At 36.5% G+C, this 15,372-nt stretch overlaps 1 protein-coding gene across 2 annotated transcripts in view; it reads right to left on the bottom strand.

Annotated features, from left to right (window-relative positions):
• Positions 1–15,372, bottom strand: part of LOC149772784 (sodium- and chloride-dependent neutral and basic amino acid transporter B(0+)-like) — a 122,139-nt gene that overhangs the window by 69,570 nt on the left and 37,197 nt on the right. Inside the window, exon 1 of one of the 2 annotated variants that reach the window (XM_089947347.1) lies at positions 8,135–8,303. The exons of the other annotated variant lie outside the window; for it this stretch is intronic. Within the exon in view, the coding sequence (XP_089803473.1) occupies positions 8,135–8,164 (30 nt within the window). The 5' untranslated portion in view covers positions 8,165–8,303. Of the gene's footprint in view, positions 1–8,134; positions 8,304–15,372 lie in introns of those variants that run through there. 2 annotated transcript variants of the gene reach the window in all.

The following is a 15,372-nucleotide window of genomic DNA, read 5'->3' on the forward strand; positions in this document are numbered from 1 at the left end:
GCTCATTCACCATCAATAACAATGCTTACATTAACTGTCGAATGTAAAATATAATGCTGAAACCACATTGTGACGTTTTCATCTTAGTGGTAACCTATATCGTTGAAAAGTAATTAGTCATAATTTGTTTAAGTGCATTGATCAGTGGGAATGGATGCGAAATATATGTTCAATTTTGCAGTTGATCACCTACAATACTTGTCATATAAGACCTAATGCTCTTATTTAATTGATATGTTATCTTGCTGAACCAAATAAACCATCCTGTTTTTCCATCGCTCGCCAGCAATGCATTTATTTCAGCAGCAAGGACAAAGAAGTATATTTGTATAGCACAGAGAGCACATATGTTATAACCGATTTCTGAAACCAGTTTATATATATATATATATATATATATATATATATATATATATATATATATATATATATATATATATAGAGAGAGAGAGAGAGAGAGAGAGAGAGAGAGAGAGAGAGAGAGAGATTGTAATGGTGCAAATTAGTTTATGTCGATCTATAAAGAGCACATTCATTTGCGCACGAGAACAATTAATTAGATTTACGGGGAAAGGTGCGTGTTAAATGGCTATACTACAATGATTTTTAATGTCTGTGTCGTGAGAGGAAGTGATTTTTAATTAAGCCTTCGTTTATTTAACCATCAGAAAGACTGGAAGGGAAAAGTTTAACTTCGATCTTTGTGTCGAACTGGTCAGAGTTGAAATTGACCAGGAGCAGTTACTTGGAAATCCAGAATTAAGGCTGAACGCAATCTTGGCGCCTAGTTATAAAAGGAAGTAAATATATTTAATCCTGATTGGTTACGCTAAATAAGGGGCGCGTTTCCCACACGAAATATTTTGGGTTTTATATGCTGCACCGCAAAAGATTTAGTTAGTCTACGTTTTCCTGCAAGAGAAAAGAATATAGGAGACTCCGATATTGAATTTAGAAGAATTTCTCTGAAAGATTTATCCGAGGGACCGGATGCCTAAAAGTCAACGGACACATTTCTGGCGGTAGAAACGAGAAACTTTGAAAGCACAGGGTATTTGCGTCAATTACATGTAATTCGTTGATACCAATATAATGATTGGCTTGAATTCATTTGCTTATATTTGCATAAGTTTATCTGTTGAAATCCGTATATCGATTTTCGTGGTATGAGTGTAACTGTCTGAGTTCACCTTTTTGAATTCGTACAATGATCTTTTTTGTATAAGTCTGACGAATTGTTTGAATTTGTCGTCTTGATTGTTGTAGGAAGAATTTCATATATTACGTTAGTTAATATGAGTTACGAGAATCCGTGTGTATTCTCCGATCTTAAATGATTTTACGTATGATAAAGACTTGAGTGCGAATTGACTGAAAGTAACGTTAAGCCATGAACTGAGATGTCTTGTATGCTAAAGACTTGAATGTGTGTATTCATTGAAAAAAACCACACGTAGTTAAGCCATGTAATGAATTTCATTTATTCATTTCTGTAATTGAGACGAGAACGAAACTGTTATGTCTCGTGTGATGATAATGTGAGTCAGTGATGAAATAGCCGTTAGGAAGTACATTAGTCTTATGAAACTAGGTTTGTTTATGGTCTGCTATGTTTGGCTTGACCAGGTAGCCCTTGGTATCTGTTTGAATTCCAATAGGACGATATCTAAGATAACGAGAGGGGAATAATGATCTATTCCCAGTAGGATATCTGAGAGAAGATTTAGGCTGCTTCTCTGTTTATTTTGAAATGTGAAATAGTTCCACTAACGTATCCACGTACCTACTTATGCAAGTATCAACGCATCTACGTACTTTCGTATCCAGCTACCCACAAAGAGTTTGAGGGCAGAAACAGGCGAGACAATAGAGAGACTGGAGAATATAAAAGCGAAAGGACCAAGAAGAACCGCCACAGTGAAGTTGAAATGAACCGGAAATAAGCAGGTTATTAAGTTGTACAAGGCATTGACTTATATTGTTCACTCGATTATATGATGAACCCAATTCTATCATTTAAAACAGATTGGCTATTTGTATAAGTATATTTGTGTTTGAAATTCGGTGAATGGTTCATTTAAAAAAAATAGGAGAAGTGTATCTTCCTAATGTAATGTATTATCACAGTTGTTTGTGTAATTGATTAAAATGTTGTATTTGATGTAGAGGGCTCGTTTAATTATGTTCTATATATCTGCTCAGATCTCTCTTTCTCTCTTTATTCGATCTGTAAGTTGTACACTTTATATTAATATTTACGAGAGAGAGAGAGAGAGAGAGAGAGAGATTATTTAGTGATGTTTAACGTATGAATATAATGAATCGTAGGCTTTGCAAATCCTGCTTTTTCCTAAACGTGCAAGGAGGGTTTCATAGGTTTCTCTGTCTCATGTTTGACGAAAAGCAGCCATTGTTACGCTTGATCTTAAACGATACCAGCAAAAGGATTGTTTAGGTAACTATACAGTGCTCATATACCGCATAAAGCCTCAGAATACAACAATAATGCAGAACGATGGGGCAATGTACTATACCCCTTACGAATTACCGGTCTTCAATAACGTCTAAAAGAATTAAAAAAAAAAATAAGTCTTCCTTGTTTGTTTCCGAACCATGAGATAAAATAAAACATCTCTGAGATGAGCTTATTTCTTTTTTATCTTTCCATTTAGTTAATTATCATGTGCAATAAAAATGTGAATGTATGATATGCACATATTTAAGATTAAAGTATGATGCTGCGTTGTTTTCAAAGAGATTACTTATTAATTCCTCTAAATTATTTAAGAGATGAAACAATGGAATGGTGTACATACTCTGGGGTAAAAGAAATGCAATCGACCATATCGTGCGTTTTACTCAGTACCAAAATTGTTCAGTACGTTGATTAATTATAGTGTAGCACATTCCATTGCTGAGTTCGGGATAAAGTGACTGTTTAATTCATCAGTACAGTCATGCGTTTTAAAATAATAAATACACAAATATAACTCTCGTCTGCAAAGGGGACATAGGAGAAGCCCTATTTCTCTCGCCTCCATTTAGTAAAAGGCGACGAATAGAGGTACAAGTCACGATCTGTGCTTAGCAAGCTTGACTCGCAACTGAATGGGGTTGGATTGAATCCTACTATCAAATGAACCGGGGTGGACTACCGGCAGGTAACCCTAGAAAGGCACTTTACTCCGATTGCCTCGGTGCTAAATAACTTCTTGTGTTGATATGCATTAAAAGAAACATCAACGCAAACCAATAAATATATAAATAAACAAACAAAATTTAAAATCCAAAATATCAACATCTTCTGTCGTAATGTTACAATTACGATCCAAGGTCAGGGGACATGCAACGTTTTAAAGGGACAATGGCAAACATAACAGTATGTGCTAGTATTCGGAAAAAGCAATAACTTTGATAGTTTTGCCACCTTAACATTTTTGTCTGCACTATTGTATTAAATTGCCCTTGTAAATATGTATCTGAGTGGTCCAACTACAGGCCCACGATCATTTTTGTGTGGTCCGCACACATACAGAAAGTCATTTATATAATTATAACAGCTATATTATAATGACTATAATATATACATGCATGGCCCACATAGCTATAGTGTAATAACTGTTAATATATACATGTATGGCCCACATAGCTATAGTGTAATAACTGTTAATATATACATGTATGGCCCACATAGCTATAGTGTAATAACTGTTAATATATACATGTATGGCCCACATAGCTATAGTATAATAACTATACTATAAACAGGTATGACCCGCATAGCTATATTTTAATAAAACTATAATATATACATGTATGGCCCACATAGCTGTATTATAATATATACATGTATGGCCTACATAGCTATAGTATAATAACTATAGTATATATATGTATGGCTCACATAGCTATATTATAATAACTATAATACATACATGTATGACACACATGGATATAGTATAATAACTTTAATATCTACATGTATGGCCCACAAACTTAAAACTTTTATTCCATGTTGTTCACGGTTTTGAGGATGTCGGATCAGCCCAACATACATGATTAAAATAAACGTCTTCTTATGTGCTCAGGTCATGAACACATTGATATTTTTGAATACCTGATTAACTTGAAATGAAGTGCATAATATAACCTTCCATTATGGATCTCACTCTAATTTAAATTTGTTATTCACCCATTATCTACCAGGAATTATTACAATAATTACTCATTTGTTATTCACCCATTATCTACCAGGAATTATTACAATAATTACTCATTTGTTATTCACCCATTATCTACCAGGAATTATTACAATAATTACTCATTTGTTATTCACCCATTATCTACCAGGAATTATTACAATAATTACTCATTTGTTATTCACCCATTATCTATCAGGAATTATTACAATAATTACTCATTTTTTATTCACCCATTATCTATCAGGAATTATTATAATAACTACTCACTTTTATCTGAATATCTTTTCTTTTGAAATAAATAAATTATTGATCAAATCACAAATTGTGTATTTGCGTAAATTTAGTCCTATTGGTCATCAGTATAGCCTCAAAACACAATAAAGTTGTTGTCACCATAGATGTGACTTTTACGTTTAAAATATTTGACAACAGGCTTTACATTACAACAATGCCAATTGCCAAACACCTTGAATGTTTTCATTGCCAGATAAATTATTTGAATATGGATATCAATCACAATCTTGTTGTTTTTATCACCTTTAGAGACATAACATTTGCTCTGTCTGCGTGGGTTCGAGTCCAAGGCTCGGCTAGCGTGGGTATGTGGGAAAGCCTGCCAGTTGCTTCTCGTGGGCCGGTGGTTCTTCCCTGTGTTTTCCAGGGTTCTTCCTCCACCAGTTATACTGGCCGCCATGTATAGCCTATCTTGTGCTGAAAAATGGCATTAAACCCTAGAACAACAACAACATAACATTTGATGGATTTTAAACACAAAAATAGATATTTTCTTCACTTTTCCTGACGAAAATGAACTCAGAAGTAAGGATTGGGGGATCAGGGACTAAGATTTGTGTTCATAGGGCAAAATATTGCTTTGTATTCCATTATTTGTTCAGCATTAGTATGGGACTTTGCTAAAGGTAACAATGTTGGAAAATAACAATTATTTCATTAAGAACTTACTTACCGTAAGACGGTGTACACGAAATGATTGTATACACGGCAAAGTATGCAGAATGCCACTCATTACTTTAACATATTGTATGAATTTAAATATTTAATTAAACTTTACTTAGCTAGATTAAAGAACATATATTAAGACTGATGTTAAACGAGTGTAAAGATTAACAAGGAAAGCAAAATGGGGGATACGATATTTAGGCTCCTGTTATCTAGTAATGTGCTGGTAATATAACTTTCTTTAGTAGCAAGGCCGTTCCGGTTGCCACGTGGTTAGAGCGTCCGCCTCGGATGCGGGAGGTCGTGGGTTCGAACCCCGGCCGAGTCATACCAAACACTTACAAAAATGGTACTCACAGCTGCCTCAGCATTAAGAGGTTAGTGTTAGGACTGGTCGGCCTGGTGTCAGGATAATATGACTGGGTGGGACATCCTGCTACATGTCTGCGACATGATGCCACAGTGCTAAACATCACTATAAACTGCCATACTGCAGATATCGTAGCGATATGACTTAAAAATTGTTAAAGTTACGTTAAAAATCCTAATCACACACACACACACACACACACACTCTCTCTCTCTCTCTCTCTTTCTCTCTCTCTCTCTTTAATAGCAGGCATGTGCAACTTACGGGATCCGACCCGCGACCTGTTTTAATCTGTTACATGTACATCGGACGTTTAAAAATCATTCCCTCGACATGGAAGAAGTTTAACATGTACGTTTTATACAGCTGTTGCGAAACAAAGTTAGATGATTATATTCAAAACTGGAATGATGTGTTGGCGTCAAGAGTTATTGTTGAAAGAATGCTTATTAACTTTTACTATCGTTTGTATTTATAAGAAATTAGGTTCCGCAAATATATAACTGCACTAAACAAATGAAGAGGATCATCACAGAAATAAATAATAGGTCAAAAAGGACTCCCATATAAGTCCCCAAAAGGACTCCCATAGAAAATAGAACATATAATGTTTCGCTAAGTTGTATAACATACATTTCATTTTCTCCAGGTTCATCGAAATGGAACAGAGAAAGAAACCGTATACCTATGTACTCTGGGATACAACCTAACATGTGCAGACTTAACTTCAAAGCATGTCTTAATAGGAAGGTAAGAGTCCATATTTATCGAGAGCTTTAAATGCGAAATATCCGCTATTTCATTCAGAATGTTCATTCATCACTGTTCCCCATATTCAGTTTCCTGCTACATTTGTTTTATGGCTGAATTATGTTCGGTATTTGAAATATGTATGTTAAAAAAGGAATAATAATACCAATGGTAAAGTACATTTGAATATATATATATATATATATATATATATATATATATATATATATATATATATATATATATATACAGAGAGAGAGAGAGAGAGAGATGCTGCACGCATCGCTTTCCCTGTGCTGACCAACTCTTGACATACACTAAATGGAACGGAAGGTCCATCCCTGTATCTTACAGTGGGTCACGTGATAAGATATAGTAAACTTAAACGATGTATATCTGACTGACTAACGAGAGATTACTCCAGGTTTACCAAGTTCAAGATAATGCATGATAACGAGGCACAGTAAAGGAAATAATCGCCATACAACCTAGTACAGGAATATTCCATAAATTAACATATTTACTATATGTACCACCTAATTTACGCATTTAAATAAATACATGTATGTCATTCAATATGTCAGATCTCATATTGTTTAGCTTTGTATGCCACTGGCATTCTATACTTTTATACATTTTACCTGTTGCTAGAACTGGTACACAAATTATATGTACACGTGATATATTTTGCAACATGACCAATAATTCCTTTGAGAAAACAAAAAACGTGGATTTGTCTGTTTGTTGTTGGAATATATTTGTGATTACTGCTGTAAGTATTCTTAATACGGTTGCCTGATATACAGATGTGATATTAGGTAACCTGCAATAGTCGCGACATTGAACATTTTCAATGATTAGACATAATCATGTAAAAGTTTGCAATTTCTATACGTTCTTTTGTGTTTATTTATTGTCTTGTCCCTGTTTTGTAATTGCATATGACAAAGACTCAGTAGGAGTTGACAGCGATTAGCCTACACAAAATCTAGTTTTGTACTGTTTTGTAATTGCATATGACAAAGACTCAGTAGGAGTTGACAGCGATTAGGCTACACAAAATCTAGTTTTGTACTGTTTTGTTGTTGTTGTCACTGTGTTGAAATCTGTATAATAACTAGCAGATTATATACCTCATATATTAGATTATATATCTCATATACTTAACCTTCGTATTGAAACGTTCAGAACAATTAAGAAGAAAAAAAGAAACATTCCCATATATGAAAGTAGTATGCGTCTTTCTTACGATACTGATAATTGTTTAAAATTATTTTTCTTTTCTAAAAAATACGTATCTGAAATAATGCATACTTCGCAATGTGCATGTAACTACTGAAACAAATATACCTGTAATATTAAAGGGAGAATTAAATAAAAAATCGTTGTACACCAAACTGTATTTATGTGTGTACGTATGCACGCACGCACACACGAACGTACGTACCGTATGCATGTAGATAGGTAAGTAGGTAGATAGGTAGTCATGGTTAGGTAGGTATGCATGTTTGTTTGCTGTTGATAATTAAACATGCTACCATGCATACAACGATACATACAACCATACATATATACATACATTCATACATGCACACACACAGACGCACGCACGCACACACACATACATACATACATACATACATACATATGCGACTTGGATCAGCTTCACATTAAATTTGGTTTCTGCAATGAAAATATGTCTATGCGTGAGCGGGCGAGTAAATGATAATATACAAAATTGCCAATCTAGCCATATCGATAATAAAAGAAGTGCATAAAGTAGTAAATTATCTGTGCTAACTGTTTAAAGTTTAAAACGAGACGAGACGAACTGCTTGACTGATTCACTTACTTTAGCGGTGACGGTGTACTTTTTGCCCATGTCTAGAATTCACTGAACAACTCCAATGCTGAATACAACATATGCAATGAAAGGTAAGGTCCAGGTTACATAGCTTTCTAAACATATTACTAACGAACGAAACGTATGAACGGAAATAACAGCGAGGTCATACAGGTAGGCACATGAAACGGATTATGTTATCTCACATATATCACGGATAGCCTGGAGGGTTATACAACAAAATAATATGTGAACTTACTCTTCAGGGGAATATGTAATGTACCTGAACCTTGGAATGTGTGTAAGTTTTAAAACAATTGCTGCGTATGTTTATAAAAGAATATGTTCGCATTTATCATAATATAAAATTTTGTTCAAGGTATATATATATATATATATAGAGAGAGAGAGAGAGAGAGAGAGAGAAACAGAGAGAGAGACAGAGAGAGACAGACAAAGAGGGAGGAAGAAAGAAAGAGAAAGAGTATATATATATATATATATATATATATATATATATATATATATATATTATGTACGCTGTATCATCGATGTACCACGAGATGCATAAGTTTTTCATCGCAAGAAAACGAGGCCTGCCGAAGCATTTATGCAACGATAGATATATTAGACAGTGTTTACAATATAAATAAATGCATCTTGACAGCACATCTAGTGAGGAAGATTATTTTTGTCTGCGATATTGTTTTTGTTTTGTCATATGCTCGTCGATAATTTATTCCAGTGATATGCTCGTCGATAATTTCTTCCAGTGATGCCTTCCACACACACACGCTTGATTATACCGAAAGTACTGTGTGGGATTCAATATGGTATATACTAAGTTACCAATTGAGGTGTTTTCGCGACGAATTCCAGACGCCACAAATATGCCCTTGCGGTTAATATTTTGTCTTCTGGATCCAGTGTGATTGTTTACTTGGTATTTTGATTCAAACGACTGAGACCGTTCCATAAAACCTGTCGGCGAAATGACGCCATTGATGTGTCGTAAATATCTTAAATTTGGGGGCTCTAAAGACGGAGAGCCTATACACACTGGTGGCCTCAGTGGTATGTTTGATGGAGTTGTTTTGTTGTGACCATTTCGCCGATCCAGACACCACTGTGTATACCGAGTTGATGAGCTGAGTCGTATGAATTACACAATCTTGAATCGCTTTGATTTTGTTCAGCGATGTCATCGAGGTGTGTGTGAATTTCAGCTAGCTTGATATCGAGGACCGTTGGATTTCCAAAACACTATCCATGTTTCTACGAAAAGTAATAACCGCGGTTACATGAAGATTATTTCAGAACAGAATGCGGTCAGTCCATCATTGATTGTTATTAACAAGGTCATCATCGGGATGTTGCTATTGTCCACGTATTTCTTCGTTGCAGCGTCATCGTTTGATGCTGGTTCTCTTGAATTAGCAATTATAGTTCCGCTCATTTTGAGAATGCCAGTCATTGTATCACCGGCTTTAGCGACTGATCTCAGTTCTGATTGTGGAGTTGCTGTTGTCACGTACTTTTTTGTTGCCACGTCATCGTCTGAATTTGGTTCTCTCACACTGATAATTGTATTTCTGCTCGTGTTGATATCTCCAATAATTCTAATACGTCTAGCTATCTCTCCCATGATTGTTAGAATTGATCCCTTCGAGTGTTCAGTTTTACCAGTTTTAGTAAATACCACTAAGTTATCTTCGGTCGCGCCTGGAACTTGCAGAATAATTTCTGTCAACGAGATATTTATCATCTTTAATTATCTTTGCTGATAATGAAAAACAATAACTGCATTTGGGTCAACATCGCAGAGACGCAATACATCGGGAAGTTCGTCTAGTGTCGCTTATTTGGATAAATTAATGTTACTGGTACCTTTGCGTGTAGCAGATATTCCGTAAGTATCTACCATTATAAACTATTAACCTGTTTAAAACGACTGATGTGTGTGACCTAGTGTGGCTCGATTATAATTTTTTCTCGGCAACTACAGTAATATTTAGTTTCTCAACCTCTTCATATTAATCGAATACTGAATTTGTTATTTCATATTATCCCGCTTACCAACTTTGAGAATAAACGTGTTTTGTAGAAATTCTATACTCGTCTCTTAATCTCCCAGCTGGAATTTTACTCCAATGCCATGCAAATATACTCTACCATAATATACCCTAAAATCCTCCACTTTTATATAACCAATATATGATACTGATATTCTAAAATGCCCCTCTATTGTTTCATTTTTGTCACTTTTATACTCGACAACATTATTCTTTAAGTTAGTAATTTTATATTCATCAAATATAAAACTACTCGTACTAATGACATTTTTTTCCGTGCATCATTTATCCTATCATCCTGATTAATTATCTTGTTGTTTATCTCCTTAATCTTATCATCAAATTTCATATTGACCAGTGTCCAGCTAAGTCCATAGCTACTGCTGATACTCTACCGAGCTCTAGGTCAATACTATTAACTCTATTCTGTATATTATTTGATTCTGTGTTTAGCTCGTTTATCTTTTCATCAAATCCTTTATCCGATGCTCAAATTTCTGCGAGCTTTCTTTCAATCGTGTCGCTTAAAGTTCTAACGCCGACTATATCACTGAGCTTTGTGCAAAGGTCAGCGAGCTTACTGCTGGCTGGTATTGTTCTTCCAAACAAATCATAGGCGACCTGAAACGAGAATCTGATAGTTTATGAGATGGTTCGTAAACGAGAGTGCATGATCATCATGCTCAGACAGTTAATATATCACTCGTTGTTGTTAACGAGGTCCCTTATAGCGGCATTACTGTCGTCCACGTACTTCCTCGTTGCAGCGTCATCAGCTATTTTTGGTTCTCCCAAATCGGCAGTTATATTTCCAGTCATGACGAGAAAACCAGTCATTAAGCCACCAGATATAGGACCATATCTACAATACTCTGCAATTGATATATTCGACTTTTTTTACTTTTCCATCGCCGGTAAACTCATAGATAATATCGGCCCACTTAACATTGCTCGTCTTTAAACGTCGTTGCTGATCGTGAAAAATAAAAACCTCATCCGGATAAACCCTGATTAGACGAATAAGATCAGCAAGTTCATCTCGTGTCAGACAGATCAACTTCACCTCGGCATTTACGTGTAGCAGATCTTACGTAAATATCTCCCATTATACACCAATAACCTGTTTAAAATAACCACTTGTGTATTCATGCACGACTTTATGCGGCGACGCTGATGACAATGACACCACCTTAAGTACCACAAGAAACTCTGGAATGCATATAGGTGTGTCCGTTAATGTCTGTCTTGATAATGTTGAATACCAGTTTGATATCTCACCGGCTAAGCCACTATACCTAAACAATTATTTTGATGGCGCCAATCCATACGAATCAAAATAAACAACTCTACGTGGATCAACCGCCTATGCAAACCAGTGAGTACCAGGACGGGAACTTCCACCGAGTTTAATGATACCGGTTTCAACCTGGCTCAATTTTTCCAGTAATTGATCACGCATGATAACACCCCTTAAGTTTTTTGTTTATTCGCCGAACAGCATCACGTAAATCAAAATTAAACACCGGAAGCTTTAAAGAAGCTGGCTTAGACCTTGATCATACCGCGCTCCTGGTAATCTTTGACCTTTTTTGAGGTGTTAGACCGTGTCCTGTTGCATTTTTCACGGCCATGCCGGCAGCTGTTCCAACGACACCCAGTACAGCTGATTTTGCAACTGCTGAAGCTGCTGCGGAAATTAGCGCTGGTAACTCCGCTAGAAAAGGGAAATATACCACCAGTTTTTGTTGTATCGCTGATCTCATTCCCAGAAAGATCAAGTCGAACGCCAGTTTTTAATTTCTTAGCGTCATTGTAGTGTTTGAGCTAACGTTCATTTAACGATAATTTATTTTGGCCCTGCAGCGCCTTTGCTTTCAGAGTTATTTTTGGCCCAGAATTCTTCGCTACAGCGTTGAGAAATCACTCTGAGATATCTGCAAACCAGAATCAACATTCTAATTACGCCCCATAACTCTCATCAAACCATGATACAACCGTGCTACGTTGTGTTGTTCGAAATTCAGTATTATGTATTCGGATGACTCCTGATGTCCATTTATCTCCAGCGAAATTGTAGATAGAGTTTACTAATTATGTATTACCTTGAAACTCAGCGAATATATGTTGTGGTGCTGAAATTTCCTGTTGCGACTCTATCTGCCACGCAAATGAATCTGCAGTGCTTGTAACTGAGTCACGCAAATGAATCTGCAGTGCTTGTAACTGAGTATGTGGTCACTGAAAGCCACGATGTCAACGTTGATTTGTCCGCCGTTATTCATGAACGACAACAACGGAGCTTCTTCTGTGAACGATGAAGTAATTGCTGACGCCCACAACGCAAATTTTGTTAGTATTACTTTACCTGCAGCTGAAGCATTATCTCGCCAAATTTCATCTTTGTCAGTGGAGTTTCGGACTAACTCAACTGTATGTTTGGCTCCGAAGAGAATTTTTCTAACATGTCTGCAGAATCGAAAGATATGTGACAACGGTATCACACAGCTGAATCTACCTTAAGCATCAATTTGAGATCGTCGTTCCGCAAATCCTAAGTTAAATTCTTGATTGCCGCCATGGATTACCGGGTTTACGTCGACGACAGCGACATCAGCGAAGTTACTTGGTCGTTTTAGCATATGGAGTATTGTTATCCCTAAACAATCTACCCTGAACTTTAACAAATTCCTCAGCAGGCAAGAAATACCTAGATGTATCTTGGACTTTTAGTTAGATTCACCCATGTTGGTTTCGTTCTCGTGCTTCATAGTAATAATATTGATAATCACGCACAGACCATCCTTGAGTACTAATGCGTCCAGGTCAAATGCGGGATCAGATACACGTTGGGAAATTTGTATTATAGTCGCTGCTATCTGAAACGACGTTCCAAAATTGATCAGTAAGTGTTTAATCATGGACGACGATGGGCCTGGGCACTACCCTCTATTAGGTTTGCGGTTATGTTTATTTTCTATCTCGGCGGCGGCTTGTTGTTTGTCAGTGACGCCACTCCAGCTAATTCTTTCATCCGTTCATTTGCGGCTTGAATTAGTATTTTGCTTACACTTGGTGGCATCACTTCGGTGCTGGGCAGTTTACTGGAATGCTTGCGCTGGAGTTCTTCAGTGCTTCACATTCTCTTGTGGTTTTCGTCGTACTAGTCGTGCGAGTCTGTCTGATCGTCGATAATGCTTTACCAGCAACGGCGCCAATACCCTTATCACGAACAACTTTGATGGCTTTCATACCTAATTGTTTTCCAATTGGGATAGCTTTTGGGGCTATCTTTCTCAATGAACCTTGAATAATATCGCTGAGTCCATCTCCGGAAACGGTAATCGTGAATTTTTCGCCCTGACGTTTTCAGGTCCACGTTGAGAATTGTGTATAATCATGTTATTTTGTTATCGCCGATCTAATTATTCACTCACTGTAGTACTCGTCAGTAGTTTCATCGATCAGCGTCCGATAAACTCCACTATCCATGACGGCACAGGTAAATAAACGCAGACAAATGACAGCTGCTTCATTGATGATTTCGTGTGAATTGTTGCTCGTCTTCCACCGATCAAAATGTCTTGTCTATCCACATCAGCAAGGATGTTATTAGGACAAAGTTTATCTTGAATCACTGGCGATTCAGCGATCACAGAATCACCTTGTTTCCAACGATGTCGATTGTGAGTGGCATTGCCAGTTCGGTTGCTTCTTCTTCCTCTACACGAGGCGATCATTTGGGCGATAATATATCTCAAAATACTGGGCTTCTATCGCTTCTTTCATATCGTTCTGAATTTCTTTAAATGTATTCTTGTATTCACCACTAATTTGACTTATACAATGGTAGTTTCGAGACACAAAACGAGTCCAGTTTTTGTTTTGGGGTGGGGAACATCGGTGGTCAATGAGTCTAATAGTTCAAGACGAATTTGATGTCCTGTTGCAGCAAAGGCTATGGGATTCTCTTTAAGTTTTCTAAAACCTTCTTCGATAAATTGGGCCGTTTGTTTTTGAAAAGATTATAGTTCTGGTTCTGGTTCAACAAGATCCCTTATATCACCAATCTCAGGACGGGCTTGATCGATACCCTCCATTGCTTGCTGTATTTCTTGCCGTAATTGTCATTAAGCAGCAGCTATTTCAGCTGGAAGTTCTCGGAGAATCTTTCTGGGTTTATAAGTTCTTTTGCTATTTTTCGGTTGATTTAGCGCTTCGTTCCAGCGACGGAGGAAGATCTTCAGTGACTTTTGTCACTGGTTTAAATAAATGTTTTGTACCGTCTGTAAATTCCAAATAAGCATTTTGGCGTTGTTGCAGCTGATGTTTTACAGAATCACGGACTGGAAGATACTTCTTAATTCCATTTAGTCGTTGTCCAGCTAATGCAGCTCTATGAGAGTCCATGGTAAGCGTAAAAAAATCGCTCATTTTTATTATTACAACAACAACTTAATTACAGATCACTAAGTCAGCAGATATACAAGGTTTTACTGTATTAAAGCTATGTAACATAATTTTTTCCAACAACAATAAATTGCCGGAATTGTCAAAATCACAATTATACTGACAGCTTATTTACACAGCCATGCTATCACATGTAAAGCAGCAACAATTACCTACCCGCTATTAATAACATGCAGGATTTCCTATACCCGGTCACGTGTCTAACTGCGCTAAATATACCAACGCGCTTTTAATAACTCACTTAGATTAACAAGTTTAATATCGATAATTGTATATTTCACAATATACTCAGTAGATAATTCTGTACCTGCTACATTAAACAGAAATTTTAAAATACTAGAATCCATGATAAAATGAATAATACGATCTAAATGCATGTGTAGGTTTAATGTTTGTTTGTCTGTTTAAAGAGTACTGATATAGTTACATATTTAATTTCAGTTGTACATCTGTATGAGTCCAGTGGCAGAGTGGTTAAGGCGAAGCAACCAGTGGAAACTACCTCATGGGTTCAAACCCAAAACGCGGTAGACAGTGTCAGCGTCAACTACATATGCTATCATTGTGGGGGCCGTGCCCAAAGCGCTCGAAAGTCAACTGGAAAATATATTGATTACCAATAATTTTCGCAGACCCGCCATCAGTCGAAACAGGTGTTGGTGCAGTTTTTGCACCCCGCGGGTTTCGCCTAGTGGTAGGTGTGGAAAC

Source organism: Sinohyriopsis cumingii, unplaced genomic scaffold (genome assembly GCF_028554795.1).
Source record: "Sinohyriopsis cumingii isolate HCF-2022 unplaced genomic scaffold, ASM2855479v2 utg001176l, whole genome shotgun sequence".
NCBI classification, from domain to species: domain Eukaryota; kingdom Metazoa; phylum Mollusca; class Bivalvia; order Unionida; family Unionidae; genus Sinohyriopsis; species Sinohyriopsis cumingii.